Source organism: Musca autumnalis, unplaced genomic scaffold (assembly GCF_047663935.1).
Source record: "Musca autumnalis isolate F117 unplaced genomic scaffold, ASM4766393v1 scaffold_4, whole genome shotgun sequence".
In the NCBI taxonomy this organism is placed as follows: domain Eukaryota; kingdom Metazoa; phylum Arthropoda; class Insecta; order Diptera; family Muscidae; genus Musca; species Musca autumnalis.
In genome coordinates this window covers 102,252,505-102,268,249 of record NW_027411977.1, presented here as the reverse complement: position 1 = coordinate 102,268,249, position 15,745 = coordinate 102,252,505, and the positions used below count along the sequence as shown (strand labels likewise).

Sequence of the window (15,745 nt, the reverse complement as noted above, 5' to 3'; positions counted from 1 at the left end):
TTCAGCCAGAATAGCTGGAAAATGGCTGGAACCGGGGTACTTTTATATAACGTGTACCCAAGTCCTTTATTTTTTGTGGAGACATTTTTTTACTACTTTTTACCCTCAATGCCAAATAACAACCAATTATGAGCAAATATAATTTTTGATTGAATATGCGAATTTCCCGCTCCAAAATTAAACTAAGTTTGGTGAAAATATTCGGATTTACAAAATTTGAAGCCAAACGGAGTACCCGTTCGAGAGTTATCATGCGCCACAGCCTCATTAGCCTAAAGACTGAGGATAAAAATGGCACTGACTAGCTATAGCTCCACGATTTCTGGCTTCTGATCGGTTTTTTTACGTTCTGTCAGATTTCTCTTACCGTGCTTTTCGAAATTTCGCTCTTTTCCTATTTTTTACTATTAAAATGTACTTTAACGTAGCTAGGGAACACGTAAATATTTTCTATGAAATATTCTAGAAGGGACGTGAAAAGGCTCAAGTCATAAAACATAAAGAAAATTGAATTTTAAAGAGGAAAAGTTAGATGATAGCAAAGCCCCTCCACAGCAGATATGTCTGATGAGACTCTACCAAAGACGAAACTTGTCACATAGTGGTGATTGGTTGGGTTCGAATCTTCGACTTTCCTCTTTCACTTGCAAAAATCATTGCTCGACTCTAACGAGAAATTAATTAAAATTAATATTAAAAATTTCCAAATAAAAATAAAGAAACACCGTTCTATTTCAATTCAGTGAACTGCAAATAGAACATGGGACGACACCATTAAAAAGACCACCACATATCCGAAGAGTTCAGAATACGTGAATTTGCGAATTGCTACAATAAAATGATCTAAAAGCCAACATTTTTAAGTAAATGTCTTTCTTTCCACGGGCGGATTCAATAAGGGTACCTTGAATAACAAATAGAATATGCTTAGTAGAATATTTTGGAAATTTTTGGGTCAAAAATAGGGGCTATTAGGATTAAAAATATTGGGACCACAACTTCTTCATGTGATACAGGCTTCACAACGGAAGAATCCTTTGACCACACAACGATATGTCATTCTGTATTTTGGTTAAGTTGGGAAATTAGATTAGATTTCTTTTGCCGATAGTATGAAATTATTTTTGAATCCATAACCGTTAGACAATTATATTACTTGCTTGAGATCATGTTATTTATGTTATTACATACTCGTAGTTAGGTGCAAACCAATCAACGCATTTTGTGAGTAACTGTTAGATATTGTTAATTGTAGGACGAGAAAGCTTTGGGAATTTTATTTGTAAAAATATTACCTTTTCGGTTATCGTAACCTGTAACAGGGTTGGGGGTAAAAATTTAAAAAAAAAAAAAGATTTTAAAATAATAAAATAATAATAAAAATTGCCAATTTTATGGTTAGTAAGAATAAGAGGGATTTTGTTGTTTTGTTGTGAGATATGAACTATTGAACTGCATTTTATTTAAATACTTATGTTCATAAATTCTGATAATAACAAAATTGACTAAATTGCAAATCGAATTAAAATAAAAACTAAACTATATTTTTTTAAAAACTGCCTGAAGAGATTCCTCTAAGGTTGGACAATTTTGAAGTTTTTTGTTCTTATTTTTTTTTTTGTTTTTGAGAAAATTAACCAACCATTGGATTGATCAGTAAAAATTTTAATAATTCCTTCTATGAACGTAGAATGTTATTGCTACTAAGGTTCTAAAACAAAAGATTACAACATGTTTACTGTAATTGAGAATTTCCTTGCTTTAGAAAATATGAACATGAATAAAAACAGTTTTTTTAAAAAACATAGAGTAATGACCCTAAACATCAACATAGAACAATAAAAACAGTTTTTTAAAAAACATAGATTAATGACCCTAAACATCAACATAAAAAATACAATTAATATCAAGTCTTACCGTTCGTCCCGGAGATCCAGTTTTACCCTCTTTACCCGGCAGTCCTGGTGGTCCGCGTATTGTTTCGCGCAGTAGATCATTTTCTTTAATAGCTTCTAGGATATCAGACGCATTGCATGTACATTTGCCAGTGTATTTCTGAAATTGAAAGACATGAAAAATTACATAAGAACAGGGGAATAATAATAAACGGGGGAAATAATCGTCAACTAGAAAAACTGCATTTAATTTAATAAAATGTAATACATATATCTTAAAATTTGTAAATATTTTTAAATAAAAAAAATTAAAGTTTTCGCAGTGTAATACCGAAATCTTCAAAACACTCCATTTATTTCTCCGGTTATTTCTAGTATACATACTACTAGCTGAACCCGGTGCGCTTCGCTACCCCGAATAAGGTAAAATATATTTTTATACATTTGTAAGCTAAATTTCGGCACACATTCCAACTTTCATTAAAAGCGGATATAATTACCATGTTTAGTGCATCAAATACATGAAATCGGACAAAATTATATATAAGAGCTATATCCAAATCTGAACCGATTTCAATATAATTTGGTGAATTTATTTCTAGGCCCGATACCGTCACATATTCCAAATTTCATTGAAATTGGACATACATAGCATGTTTAATGCATAAAATACATGAAATCGGCCGAAAATACATATGAGAGCTATATCCAAATCAAAATCTGAAACTTCTCTCACTCAATGAGAATTGAGTCAGTTTACGATACTCAATTTTTAAAATGACAAGAACTATACATTTTTAAACTATTTTTGACGGTAAAAGATAATATGTGGGTAGTATTTGGCCAAATCTACATCCTCATATAAAAAAATTAAAAAAAAACTTGCAATTTACCCAAAAACAAAATGCAATTGAGTGAACACACAGAATATTCGTTGTAAGAGCGACCCCTACATAAAACAAGCACACTAAAATTTCTCTGTCTATTCGTTTATTTGTCTATGATTTAAAATCATCAGAACATAAAATTGTATGTTGATATAAACCAGAACTATGATTTTGTAATGTGATGACAAAATCAATATTTTCGTTGGAAGTGGTTGTGTATATTTATTACAACAATTTTGTTAAAAGCTACAACTTTATTTACCGACTAACGTGCAAAAATTTTTTCGTTAATTAATGATGTTATTTACAATTGTAAAGAAACTATCATAACATTGGAGGTAGTAATTCTGTTACCAATTATGTAGTTACAAAATCGCTCAATATACCGTATAACTAGTTCTCATCACATGTTTATATTTTAAAATTGTCAATAATAAATGTATAATTAGAACACTGACAAACGTGAGTACGGTGGGAGAATCCGAAATACCAATCTATAACATTGACTTTCATGGTTAGCAATAATTCAATAATCCTCTTAAAATTAGCTCCACACTACACCGTATCGAGAATATAGACAAAATTGCATTAATTTCAATTTGTGTAAAACCCCATGTAATTCCAGGCGTTCATTTGTACCAACGACGCCCCCATTCAACTTCATAGCGTGAAAAGTCGAATGGTATTGGATATTAGGGATACTGCGGTAAAAGTTTATGTACATTTTATTGCATTGGCTTGAAAAATTACACTGTTTTCTATATTGAGGAAAGTTTCATTGTTATCAAGAATATCTAAAACATGTCAACATGTATATCCAATATCCAAAACATGCATCATCTATATTGATCAAAATGCCACAAATATTACTATTAGGACCATGCACAATTGTATTCCAAATTGTCTGAAAGTACTATATACAGTATAGTCTCGATAATCCGGACACCACATGTTTGGCGATGCCCGGATTATCGAATTGTCCGGATTAGAAAAACATATTATTTTCTAAGTTAAAATCAATAATAACGGTTGTTTACTAGCTAATAACCTGACATCTAAGGTCAACGAATTCATACTCGTATTAAGCAAATATCAAAGATAGCGGGCATTTTAGCACTTCCAAATTTACTTTCCAATTTTACCGACAAAAATCGGTAAATTTAATATGCTTATAATATCGGCAATAAATCATATTTTTAGTAGGGTTCTAGTTCTGCCTAGAGCTCTGTCAAAAAATCAGTTAGAGAATCTAAAAACTAAGATAATTATCCCAATGCTTTAAAAATTTCTATGTAAAATATCCTTGGAATACATTAAATGATCCCAAGGGACTTTCTCACAAATCAGAAGGCTATTGGACTAATTTCTTTGGAGGAAAGGAACATCCCCAAAAGGGAACTAGGCTACGCAACAGTAGGTCAAATATACTGTTGCTTGTCATAGTCAGCCATCAATGGTAGAAAAATCATTCGACAGATTCAGATAGTTAATTTCATATTGACTGTGTAACTGAGTCAACAGTGGCTAGCCAGAAAGACGAGATGTGAACCGAAAACTTTAAAAAACTTATTTTTTTCTTATTTATACACAAATTGCTATTGCTAAGAACGAAAACGTCAATGAAATAAATAAGAATCTAATGTTCAAGATAAGAAAAAAATTTATGTCCGGATTATCGAGGTACGAAAAATATGAGATGTGCGGATTATAGAGCCTACAATGTAAAAAAATCTAGTGTCCGGATTATCGAGACTATACTGTAATATAATTTCGACTAACCACTAGGATTATGACTTTCTTACAACCTCACATCCCTGTGTCATAGCGTGATGAGTTTTTACATAAGAAAAAACCTCACGCACAAAATGATTTTAAAATTTGAGTTTATCAGAATTATGAGTACATTTTGAAGTCATTGTAAGCAGATATATAATTGAAAATATACTTTAGAACCACATGAGATAACCAAGCTGACATAACATAAGCTTTTTTCAAAAATATAATTTTTTAACAAAAACAAAAAAAAAATAAAAAAATTCCTAGTGGTTTGTGCATGACCTTTTTCAATATTTGAATGGAATAAACGTTATTTTAATTATTATTAGCTTTAAGTTGATTCATTCGTGCACCAGGAAATCATTTCTGAGATTTCTTTTCATTTCATAAATTTTTTCAAAAAATGTTGTTTTTTAAAATCGATTCGTGAGTAAACTTTTTGTACATTTCAATAGAATTAACCTTATTTTAATGAATAATAGGCAAAAGTTCATTCATCCGTGATACAGGAAATCATTTAAAAAATGTCAAAAAGTCATAACTCAACTAACCACACTTTTGACCACATCAAAGTATCTTTATTACATTTCCCTTATGACGTTTTTGTGACATTTTGTACTCAGAAAATTGTATATCCCTATTATACATACAACATACATATGTTGGAATGATCAAAAATTACCCTCCCCCCATTTCACACCCAAAAGTCGTAACAGCTTAACATGCAACATTTACAACGACAACTACAAACCTTTCAGTGCTGTTCGGTAATTATAAATAAATACTACATCTGTAATGAAATAATGGCACATAAACACTAATTTATTGAGGTTTCGATTTTGTTATTCGAATTGCACATCGTGCTGGGCACAGTAAGGGGTGTAGAATAACTTCTCGATTTTAGCGACTTGATTTAGTATTTGAAGCAATAGTTTTTTTCCACTTATGGTTACCACTTAATTTATTAACATTTTTACGATTAATTCGGGTAGCTGCTAAATCCACTGCTTAATATGTGGAAAGGAGCAAATAGGAAGGTCAGAAGGTATGAGTTTAATAAATGGGCAACTTTTCGTGTTAACATAACGTAATTTGCTATAGGCACCTATTTCGATGTAATGAATGAATACAAAGCTCGAAGATTAAAGTGACTAAAGTGCTTATTAGTTCAAGGACGGAGGGCATAGAAATCGTCTCTATTCTGTAAAAAGCTGATAATCATTTCAACCAACTGATATGGGTATTTCCACTACAACTTCCGTGATATCAAAAAGCAGCCGTAATTTTATGAAGAAGAATATCTTGAGGAGAAAAACATAGTCACATCAGTAGACAGCGGAATCCTATGTAAATGCATATGTGGCTAGGATGGTCGTAGAGAAAATTTGATTAGACAGAAACTCGTTTTATCACAAAATAAAACGAATTAGGCCCAGAAATGTTTGCATATTTTCCATTTTTTGATACATACATTTGCATAAAACGAGCATATGCAAAACCATATGCAAAACAGTATTCAAGGATCCTACCGAAATGGCTGAAATTTGGTATTAAGTCTTCGTTGGGGTATAAAAACTTTCCACCTGAAATTTGTCGATAGAGGTCCACGTCTTCAATGCTTGAATGCTTCAAATGCTTGAAATGTTGTTTTAAGTCTCCGTTGCACAGTGGATCCACTTGTATGGAGAAGGTGGCCAAAAATATTTAGAGTGTAAAAATCAAGCCAATGCGCCGGTTACAGCTTTGCGCTGCTGCGAAGAGTGTTTTAAGAAACCATGAGCGTAACATTCTCCCCACTTTCCCCTCTGGAGGGGGTATACGGTAAGAATTGTTTTATGCTGTTAATACAAAATGACATGAACAAAGGTCCCGATTATCTTATGATGCAAAAATAGGCTTGGGGAAACAAAACAATCTCCAAAACAACATAAAGTCCAACCAATCTAGCAGATTAAAAAAATCAACATTTTTGTCTGAAAATTGGTAAAATTTTTAATATAGATCTTATAGCGTTCTTCCTGGAAGACACGTACCGCCAACGTAAGACAAATTTGGAAGAAGATTTCTTCATCTTGCCACTGATGTCAATTATGTTAATGTACGTGGTCAGATAACAGAGATATAAGCTAATATATCCATAGAAACCCTATTCTAGGGCAGCTTTTGTCAGCGACCCACCATTTATAGTCTGGCACTAGATGGCAGCTGATTTTAATACTGAATAATCTTAAACCCATGACCTACTTTGGAAAATTATTCCCGAGGTGGGCACTGGTGGGCATCATGACTAAAACCTTAGGTCAAATTTAAGTATAAGATCGAATTGGCATTACAAAATACACTAAAAAAATATGCAGCTAACTAGAATTCCACAACACGCTAAAAACTATTTTTTAATGAAAATTAAGCTATTACCTCCTCCTTCAAAATCCACTATAATATTTTGCTATACGTATTAGTTTCGCGATATTTTGAATATATTTATTTGCACTTAAAAAATAGGTAGTACTCACAACCAAAAATATTAGTCAAATGTTCCGACTTTTGAAGCAATTCTTAAGAAGATCGCGTTCGAATGAAACAAAAACTAATATATTTTTAAAATGGTCCATGTCATAGCTGTCAGAGTTGCCAGATGTTGTACCAAAATGTTGACATTCATTTTATTATTTTTGGCCAATGGGTGGATCCACTGTGCGTTGGTGGTATAAAACATTTCACCGGAAATCTGTCGGTATAGGTCCACGTCTTCATATAACCCCCATAGAACGGTACCTCCCGATTTTCGGTATTTTGAAGGTTGCGGCCTCAATATCCCACCGAAATGACTGAAATTTGATATTTACTCTTCCTTGGAGATACAAAACTTTCCACCGGAAATTTGTCGGTATAGGTCCACGTCTTCGTATAGCTCCCATAGAACAGTACCTCCCGATTTTCGGTAGTTTGAAGGTCGTGGCTGTGGTTATACATTTCTCTATTTTATTGACTTGTCTGAAGAGAATTTTAAACAGAAAAAAATGTACACTTAAACATTTTTGAAGATATTATTGAAATATTTGTTGCATACGAAAATATGTAAAATGCATAAATTTTGCATATGCAAAAGATAATATTTTCATATGCATAATTTATGCATTTTGCACACTTTTGCATATGTGATACGTTTCGATTGCAATTTAATCAGAAGCCAAAAATATGCCCAGCCCCAAAATTTGACATTATTCGGATCGAAAATAGGGTTTTCATAAAATTCCGCTGTCTACACATCAGTCACTAAATTTCTTGAGAAAAGAAATGCCTGAAACTAATCGCGGTATTTGTTCCAGCCATTATCACCTGCAAATGTGATTTGATTTAAATTCGAATATAGTCCATATGGTCCGTTTTGGTATAGCTCCCATATAAAAGTACTTCTGGATTTTAGGTATTTTGAGGATTTTATCTACTTTTTTTCTGAACTAGCTATAATTTAGCATTTAGGGTTCCCAGTGATCAAGAAACTTTTCCACCAAAAGTATACCACCCGATTTCATGTATTTTGACGTTTTTAGCTACATTTTCAGACCACTAGCTGTAACTGGACATTTAAGGTTAGGAAAAAGTTCCACACCAAACAATTGTAAACATAAATTTATGTTTGGGTATAGCCCCCATAAAACGATACCTCCCGGTTTTAAGTACTTTGAAGAGTTTAGTTACATTTAATGACCGCACTATTTGTATTGTCGTTTGAGACACAAAACTTCTTCAACAATTGTCAGAATATGTCTATGCTTTGGTATAGCCGCTATATAGCGGTACCTCAAGATTTAAGTTGTTTTGAGGAATTTAGCTACATTTGTTGATCGAACTACCTGTAGATTGACATTTTAAGTTTCCAGTGGAAAGTCTTCTGCACAAAAAATTTTAACACAGGTCCATGTTTTGGTATAGCTTTCATTTCCGGTATTTTGAGGATTTAGCTACAATTTTTAACCGACATTTAAGGTTTCCAGTGATCACAAAACTTCATCACAACAATTTTCAACATAAGTCCATGTTTTAGTATAACCCACATATAACGGTATCTCCCGATTTTGGATAATTTGAGGATTTTAGCTGCATTTCTATCCGAACTACCCACAATTTGACATTTGAGGTTCTTTCCGGTCACAACACATCTCTACCAAAAATTTTAAATAAAGGCCCAAGTTTTGGTATAGCCTTTATATAACGGTACCTCTGGATTTCCTGTATTTTAAGGATTTTACCTGTTGTTTTTAATTCGCCAATTGAGGTTCCCAGTGGTGAACAAAAATTATTCAAAAAATTGTGAACATAAGTCCATATTTTGGTATAACCCGTACCGTTTATGTACTCCCGATTTTAGGTGTTTTGAGGAGATTAGCAACAATTATTGACCAAAATGCCTGTAATTTAATATTTGGTGTTGCCGGTGGTCACAAAAATTATGAACATAAGTCCATGTTTTGGTATAACACCCATACATCGGTACCCCCCTATTTTCGGTACTTTGAAGATTTTAGCTCCGTGTTTTGAACGAACTACCTATAATATGACACGTAAAATTCCCAGTGATCAAAAAAAAAAACTTCCCCAACAAAAATTGTAAACAGAGGTCCATTTGTTGGTATAGCCCCCATATAACGGTAACTCCAGATTTTAGGTGTTTTCTGGAGATTAGCAAACATTTGTTGACCAATATATCTGTTAATTGACATTTGAGGTTCCTAGTGGTCAAAAAAACTTCTCCACCAAAAATTTAGTCAGAATTCCTCTTCGGGTTCTTTTATAATATCTGCTTCATTGACATTGAATGCGAGGGTAACGGAAAGTGATGGCTGCCTGTTAGGGGTAATTTTTTACTGAAACCACATTCATGGGCGGTCATTATATAAAACCCTATTTAATGCTAAAAGCCCTATGAAGCAACGAGCTAAAGGAAACACAATCCAACATGTATTGCTAGATTGCTAGGCACTTTGTTATAAGCTTAAAGCTGCCGTCCCACAAGGCAGCAACTAATAATAATATAATAATTGTTCCACAAACATCCCAGATGGGACAAGGGAGACTTCTCTCATATCAATGAGTGCACCCCGATTCATATTAGCTCAATGATATGGGACCTACTGTTTATCGCCGAGTCCGAACGGAGTGTCTTAAGACACCACTTGTAGAGAAGTTTTACATGGCTGAAATACTCTGGTAATGTCGCCAACATAACTGAGGGGTATTTTGCCACCGTTGAAAATTGTTTGATGTTTCTTGGCCGGGGAATCGAACCCATGTGCATACATACCCAGCAAAATTTGACGGAATGGGTTCTTTGCGATGACGTGATTTCATGTCATCTTTTGCATTGGTTCAAAGGAAGTCGTGAAAGATCCGATCTTTTCATTAGGATTTGAACCAAAGCAAAGGAAGTCGTGATAGATCCGATCTTTTCATCAGCATTTCTACCCATTCCATCGCTCCAATAAAGATGATGTTTGTGTTTTTATTTACACACCTGTTTATTTTCATTTTGGTATGTTCCAGTACTGCAAAAATCTACTAATTTTTACTATTTTTTCCGATAACATAAAGGAAAATTGTTATCGTAGTAAAAATAAGTAGATTCTTGCAGTTTCTGGAACAGACCAAAGTTGTTAGAACTGTCGTCGTGATGTTGTCTTACATTTCCTGGATATCCAACAACTAAAACTTCTAAACAATTGGTATTATATGAAGTCCCAACCATCGATCTAAAAATAGAATCGGACTGCACACATTGCTATTTTAAAAGTTCCCTTGTCTGTTCTAAATCTGACATAGAATGAAATCAATCAAATCTCGCTTCTTGTAATTTGAAAAAAAAGTCCGAAACGAAAAGGAACAAGAATCTGAAAATAAAGAAGAAACTACTTTTGGAAAGAAACAATTAAAAATAAATTAATTAAGCATAAATGGTATTTTCCATAAAAAGTCTCTCCTCCCCGTTCGTTACATTTTGTTCTTAGAGATCCCTAAAGCAAGCCGGGTTGTAGATCCCTACATATTTCCGTCACTAAACAAAAGAGTATAAATTACCAAAATGTTGTTATAAAATAACAAAATTATAAAATAAAAGTAATTTACGAAATAAAAATACTTAAAGGAGTGCATTTGGAGTCCATGTTGAAATCTGAACTGGTGATGGGAAGATAATTGAAAAAACCTTTTGTAAGATGAAAGAATATCAGTTGCGGAGAACGGAGGAAGTAATCTTTTGCGTTGCAGCGGTGGTGATTACATTGCAATTTTGGATGTAAACTTTAGAAAAACTAAACTGATAAATTAATTGTAGCTATTTCATGAATTCGTTTGAATTAATAAAGAGTTTTGTTTTTCATGAAAACCATATTTCAATACAGCATTTCCATTTTCCAAACAAGACATGAAAATTTCATGCCAAGGGGTTGGTGAAAATGACATGCCAAAGCATTGGTTAAAATGACATGTCAAAGCATGGGTGAAAATTACGTGTCAAAGCATTGGTGAAAATGACATGTCAAATCATTGGTGGAAATGACATGCCAAAGCATTGGTGGAAATGACATGTCAACGCATTGGTTAAAATGACATGCTTAGGATCCAGAAAAGAACGTCATCTTTTGGGGTCCACGCTCATATAAAATTCATCGATGAAGATGCTAAAAAGATGACATGCTAGATCACTTGCACCCATGATTGAATGTCATCTTTGGCATCGAACATTTTGCTGGGTACCATTGCACCACGGTGGCACCTAACTAGAGTTGTTAAATCTAGTGAACTAGTTCAGTACTATAGTTCGTTTGCGTATGAGTTATTTCATAAAAACAAAGAGATAATATAACTCATTCGCAGTTCGTTCATACAAACGACAGGTGTCCACTGAACTATACAGTGAATTAGGCCGTTCAAACGAACTAGATTTTAAAATTTCTAGCAGCAACGATGTTCCACCATGTTTCCGCTGAGGTCATTTAAAACCCAACTCCATGTCATTTGGGAATCAACAAGGCTACAACGGGAAACCTGTTGTTGCCAGTACCATCCACCCATCCACGCGAAATACAATAATGGAAGCGACTGTGTCCACGCTTTTAACCTCAGCGATACTTGATTGCTCCGAAAGTAACAAGACTCATCCGACAGTACTACATATAGTCCTAGGGAGGATGACAATGCAGTATCAACGAGCAAAAGGAAGCGTTACACAACAGGCATTGCATTGAAACCACAACCCCATGTTAGTTGGGAATCCTCTACGCTATGTATAAGCACACTTTAACTGGGCAAGTGGAGCATGTACTGTAACGACAAACACTTTGAGTGCTTTGAATATCATGCCGTGGATTCAAAAATAAATGTAAGGAAATTAAATTGGCTGCACTCAAATTGAAAAATGGCAAACTCAAACAATCTCCAAAATCGGTGGGATAAGTTCCACCTGTGGTGGTCAATTGCTGTTGTTGTTGTAGCAACATGAAACCTACGAAGAAGCATAGGTTTGAAGCTGGTTGACAGCCGCTGGCCGAAAACACTATGGTATCGGGCCGTGGGATGATTTGGGATCAATTGTAATGACCGATCAACAAGCCTGAATATCGACAAAAAGATTGCATCAAAAAAAAGCTTACCCCACACCCAAGTTACCCGCAACAAGTACTGGATGGCGTTCTTCATATTATGATGGACGATGAGCTTCATGGGTGGAATAAATCACGAAACATCGAGAACTTTTTTGTATGGGATTTGATGAGCAATTATTCTCATCAGTCTTCAGAAATGGTAAAACTGAGATTAAGGAAACAGGCGGCTGGACAGATGACATGAAGTTTCTCTTCCACCCCACAGGCGTTTTCCGTCACTTCACTGAGAGGGGTGAAATATCTTTTGTAAAGTTTAAGCAGATCCCAAAATTCGGTAATCCACCATATTATGGAGGGTATAATTCAATTTGTCATTCCGTTTGTAACACATCGAAATATTCATCGGATACCCTATAAAGTATATACATATATTCTTGATCAGGGTAAAATTCTAAGTCGATATAACCATATCTATCCGTCCGTCTGTTGAAATCAAATACAGCAGGCAATTTTGAAGATGGAGCTTTGTAATTTGGTACAAAAGTTTCTACTACTCCTAGGATTTTTGGTGTTGCAAATGGGCTATATCGGTCCACGTTCTGATTAGAGTTGTATAGTTCATGAACGAACTAGTTCAATTGAACGATTCATTGAAAAGAGCGTATGAACTAGATCAGTCGATATAGTTCATTATAGTTCACTGAACTATAATCAGTCGGCGACCGTACGATCAATGAACGAACGATTCACAATCTAGTTCAACATGTCGTTCACAAATGCAAAGTGACGCCGTCGTCTGTTTTAAGTGATGCCTTTGTAATGTGATGAGTTTGTTTACGTTTTGGACCAAAGTACATGGAATGGAATAGCTGCTCGAAAATGAAGATTTCTACAGAAACATAGAGACATAACATATTCCAATATGTCGAATCCATTACCTATTGAAGTACCTTGTTTCGGATAGAAAAAATAAAAAGAAGAAACGCACACGACGCTCAAAGCTTTTTCGAAGTGACAATTTCTACACACACAACGTACGATTTTTTGCCAGCCACCTAAATGAAGGACGTCTTTTCTTAAATTAATACCAAGTTAATTTTTCTTTATGAATGGAACAAAACTATGTAAATATAATATTTTTGTTCTGGAGTAGTTAAATTACATTATTCAACTGTTTGTTTCTATTTGGTGTATGTTTGCGTCTTCATCAAACGAACGATTAAGAGCTGGTGAACGATTCTGATCTGAATGATTGAACTGGATTGTGAACTATGAACTAGATTACTGAACTAGTTCGGTTAAAAGAGCTGAACTATTGAACTAGATCTTTCAAATGAACTAGATTGTACAACTCTAGTTCTGATATAGGTCCCATAGAACGGTACCACCAGATTTTCGGTATTTTGAAGGGTTTAACCTCATTAGCACACCCAAATGGCTGAAATTTCTTTGTTGGGGGAATAAAACTTTTCCCCAAAAGTTTGTCGGGACACGTCCACGCCTTCATATCGCCCCCATAAGACGGTACCTCTAGATTTTCGGTATTTTGAAGGTTTTATCCTCAATATTCCACCGAATTAGCTCAAATTTGGTATTTAGTGTTTGTTGGGGATATACAACTGTCCCCCAGAAATATCTCAGTACAGGCCCACGCCTTAATATAGCCCCCATAGAAAGGTACTACCCGATTTTCCCTATTTTGAAGGCCCTGGCCTCAATATTCCACCGAAATGGCTGAAATTTGTATTTAGTCTTCGTTGTGGGTATAAAACTTTCCCCCAGAAATTTGTTATTTAGTCTACGATGGAGGTAAAAACCATGGGGTTATGAAATATTCCAGAAGAGAATTTACAGTATAGGTCCACGTATTCCTATACCTCACACAAAAGCGTGCCTCCCGATTTCCTCATTTTGAAGGTTCTAGGCACATTCTCTTACCGACATATCGGAAATTTGGTATTTAGTCTTTAGCCATAGAACGCTTGCTTGTTATAATTGTTCCACAAACATCCCATAAGGGACAATGGAGACTTCTCTCATATCAATGAGTGCACCCCGATTCATATTAGCTCAATGATATGGGACCTACAGTTTATCGCCGAGTCTGAACGGCGTGTCTAAGACACCACTTTTGTAGAGAAGTTTCACATGGCTGAAATACTCAGGAAATGTCGCCAACATTACTGAGGGGTATCTTGCCACTGTTGAAAAGTGTTTTGATGTTGCCTGGCTAGGGAATCGAACCCACGACCTATTGTGTGCAAAGCGGGAGTGCATACCATTGTACCACCGTGGCAATTTGAAAGTTAGCCACATTGTATTGCAGAAATTGCTGAAATTTGATATTAAGTCTTTTTCATAAAGGAAAGGAATTATTTGTTCAATTTTATTGCAATACAAGTCATGTTGAAGGGTATAACAAGTTGGGCCCGCCCGAACTTAACGCCGTTCTTACTTGTTCGTAGGTATGTTCTTGCTTTCAGCTTGTGAAAGGAGTGACACATAACGTTCCAAATAGGGGTAGTCTTTTCAATCATAACTTGAACATTAAAATTTTTTCTAGTGGAAGCACATACTGGAAGCAAATATCCCGATATTTAGGATCACTCTCTCATACAGCTTCCGCACAAAAATGCAGTTGAATCAAGGGATTTACTGCAGGCAGTTCTTGTGATCTTTATTTGAACCCTATAACTTTATTATCCATACATCCCTTGGCAGTGGCCCTAATGTTGCGAAATTTGCATTTCTTGATATAAGAAAAGCCTAGCCTTGCCCTTTCGGAATGTGCAGAGACATAGTTACTCAGGACATTCCTATTAATGGTCTCGGTGAGTAAAAAACTTCAACAAACAGAACCCAGTGACTCTTAGCGGATTTCTACTAGCGAATTCTGAAGAAATATCATTACCAACAAATTTCCTTCAAGTGAATTTAATGGACTTCGAAATTTGGTGTAATTTATAACTCTCTGCAAAAAATATTTTGAGCATTAAGAATACACGTAAATTGACTACAAAAATACGCTGCATAGTGCATAGAATGCTGACCTCAACACCAAAACAAACGCTGATAAAGATGATAATGATTTGTACACAAAAACGCACACGAATGTATACGCTTTATATTGCTCTATGTCCCGACTGGGTCAACATTATAGAATCAGCCATGGTCATAACACACACACACATACACACTTCGAAAAGAGAAAACAGAATCAGTGTTTTGTTCTAATTTTTAGTCCACATAAAAACAAATTGAGTGTACATGTGTGAGTGTTTGTGAATCTACCTTGTATTAATATACAATGTGTCGCTAAGCTCACTTGAATAAATAATCCATAACATATTGTCTGTGAGAGTGTAAGGACAAATGTACTTTTCCAACATGAAATTTAGCTTGTTTACAGTGCAGGTGTATTAGGGTTATTACTTTTTGAAATTTTTTCTCAAAAATGATTTCCTGTAGTGAGAATGAATGAAATTTTGCCTATTAATGCCTAAAATAACATTCATTACATTTTATGATAAAAAAGTTTCCACACAAATCACTTTGATTTTTTTTTTGAAAAGAACACTATGAAGTG

General features: G+C 34.6%; 1 protein-coding gene across 1 annotated transcript in view; it reads right to left on the bottom strand.

The window, feature by feature from the left end:
• LOC141403033 (uncharacterized) overlaps positions 1-15,745 on the bottom strand; it is a 288,000-nt gene that overhangs the window by 219,886 nt on the left and 52,369 nt on the right. Inside the window, exon 7 of the mRNA XM_073985166.1 lies at positions 1,918-2,055. Within this exon, the coding sequence (XP_073841267.1) occupies positions 1,918-2,055 (138 nt within the window). The remainder of the gene's footprint in view (positions 1-1,917; positions 2,056-15,745) is intronic.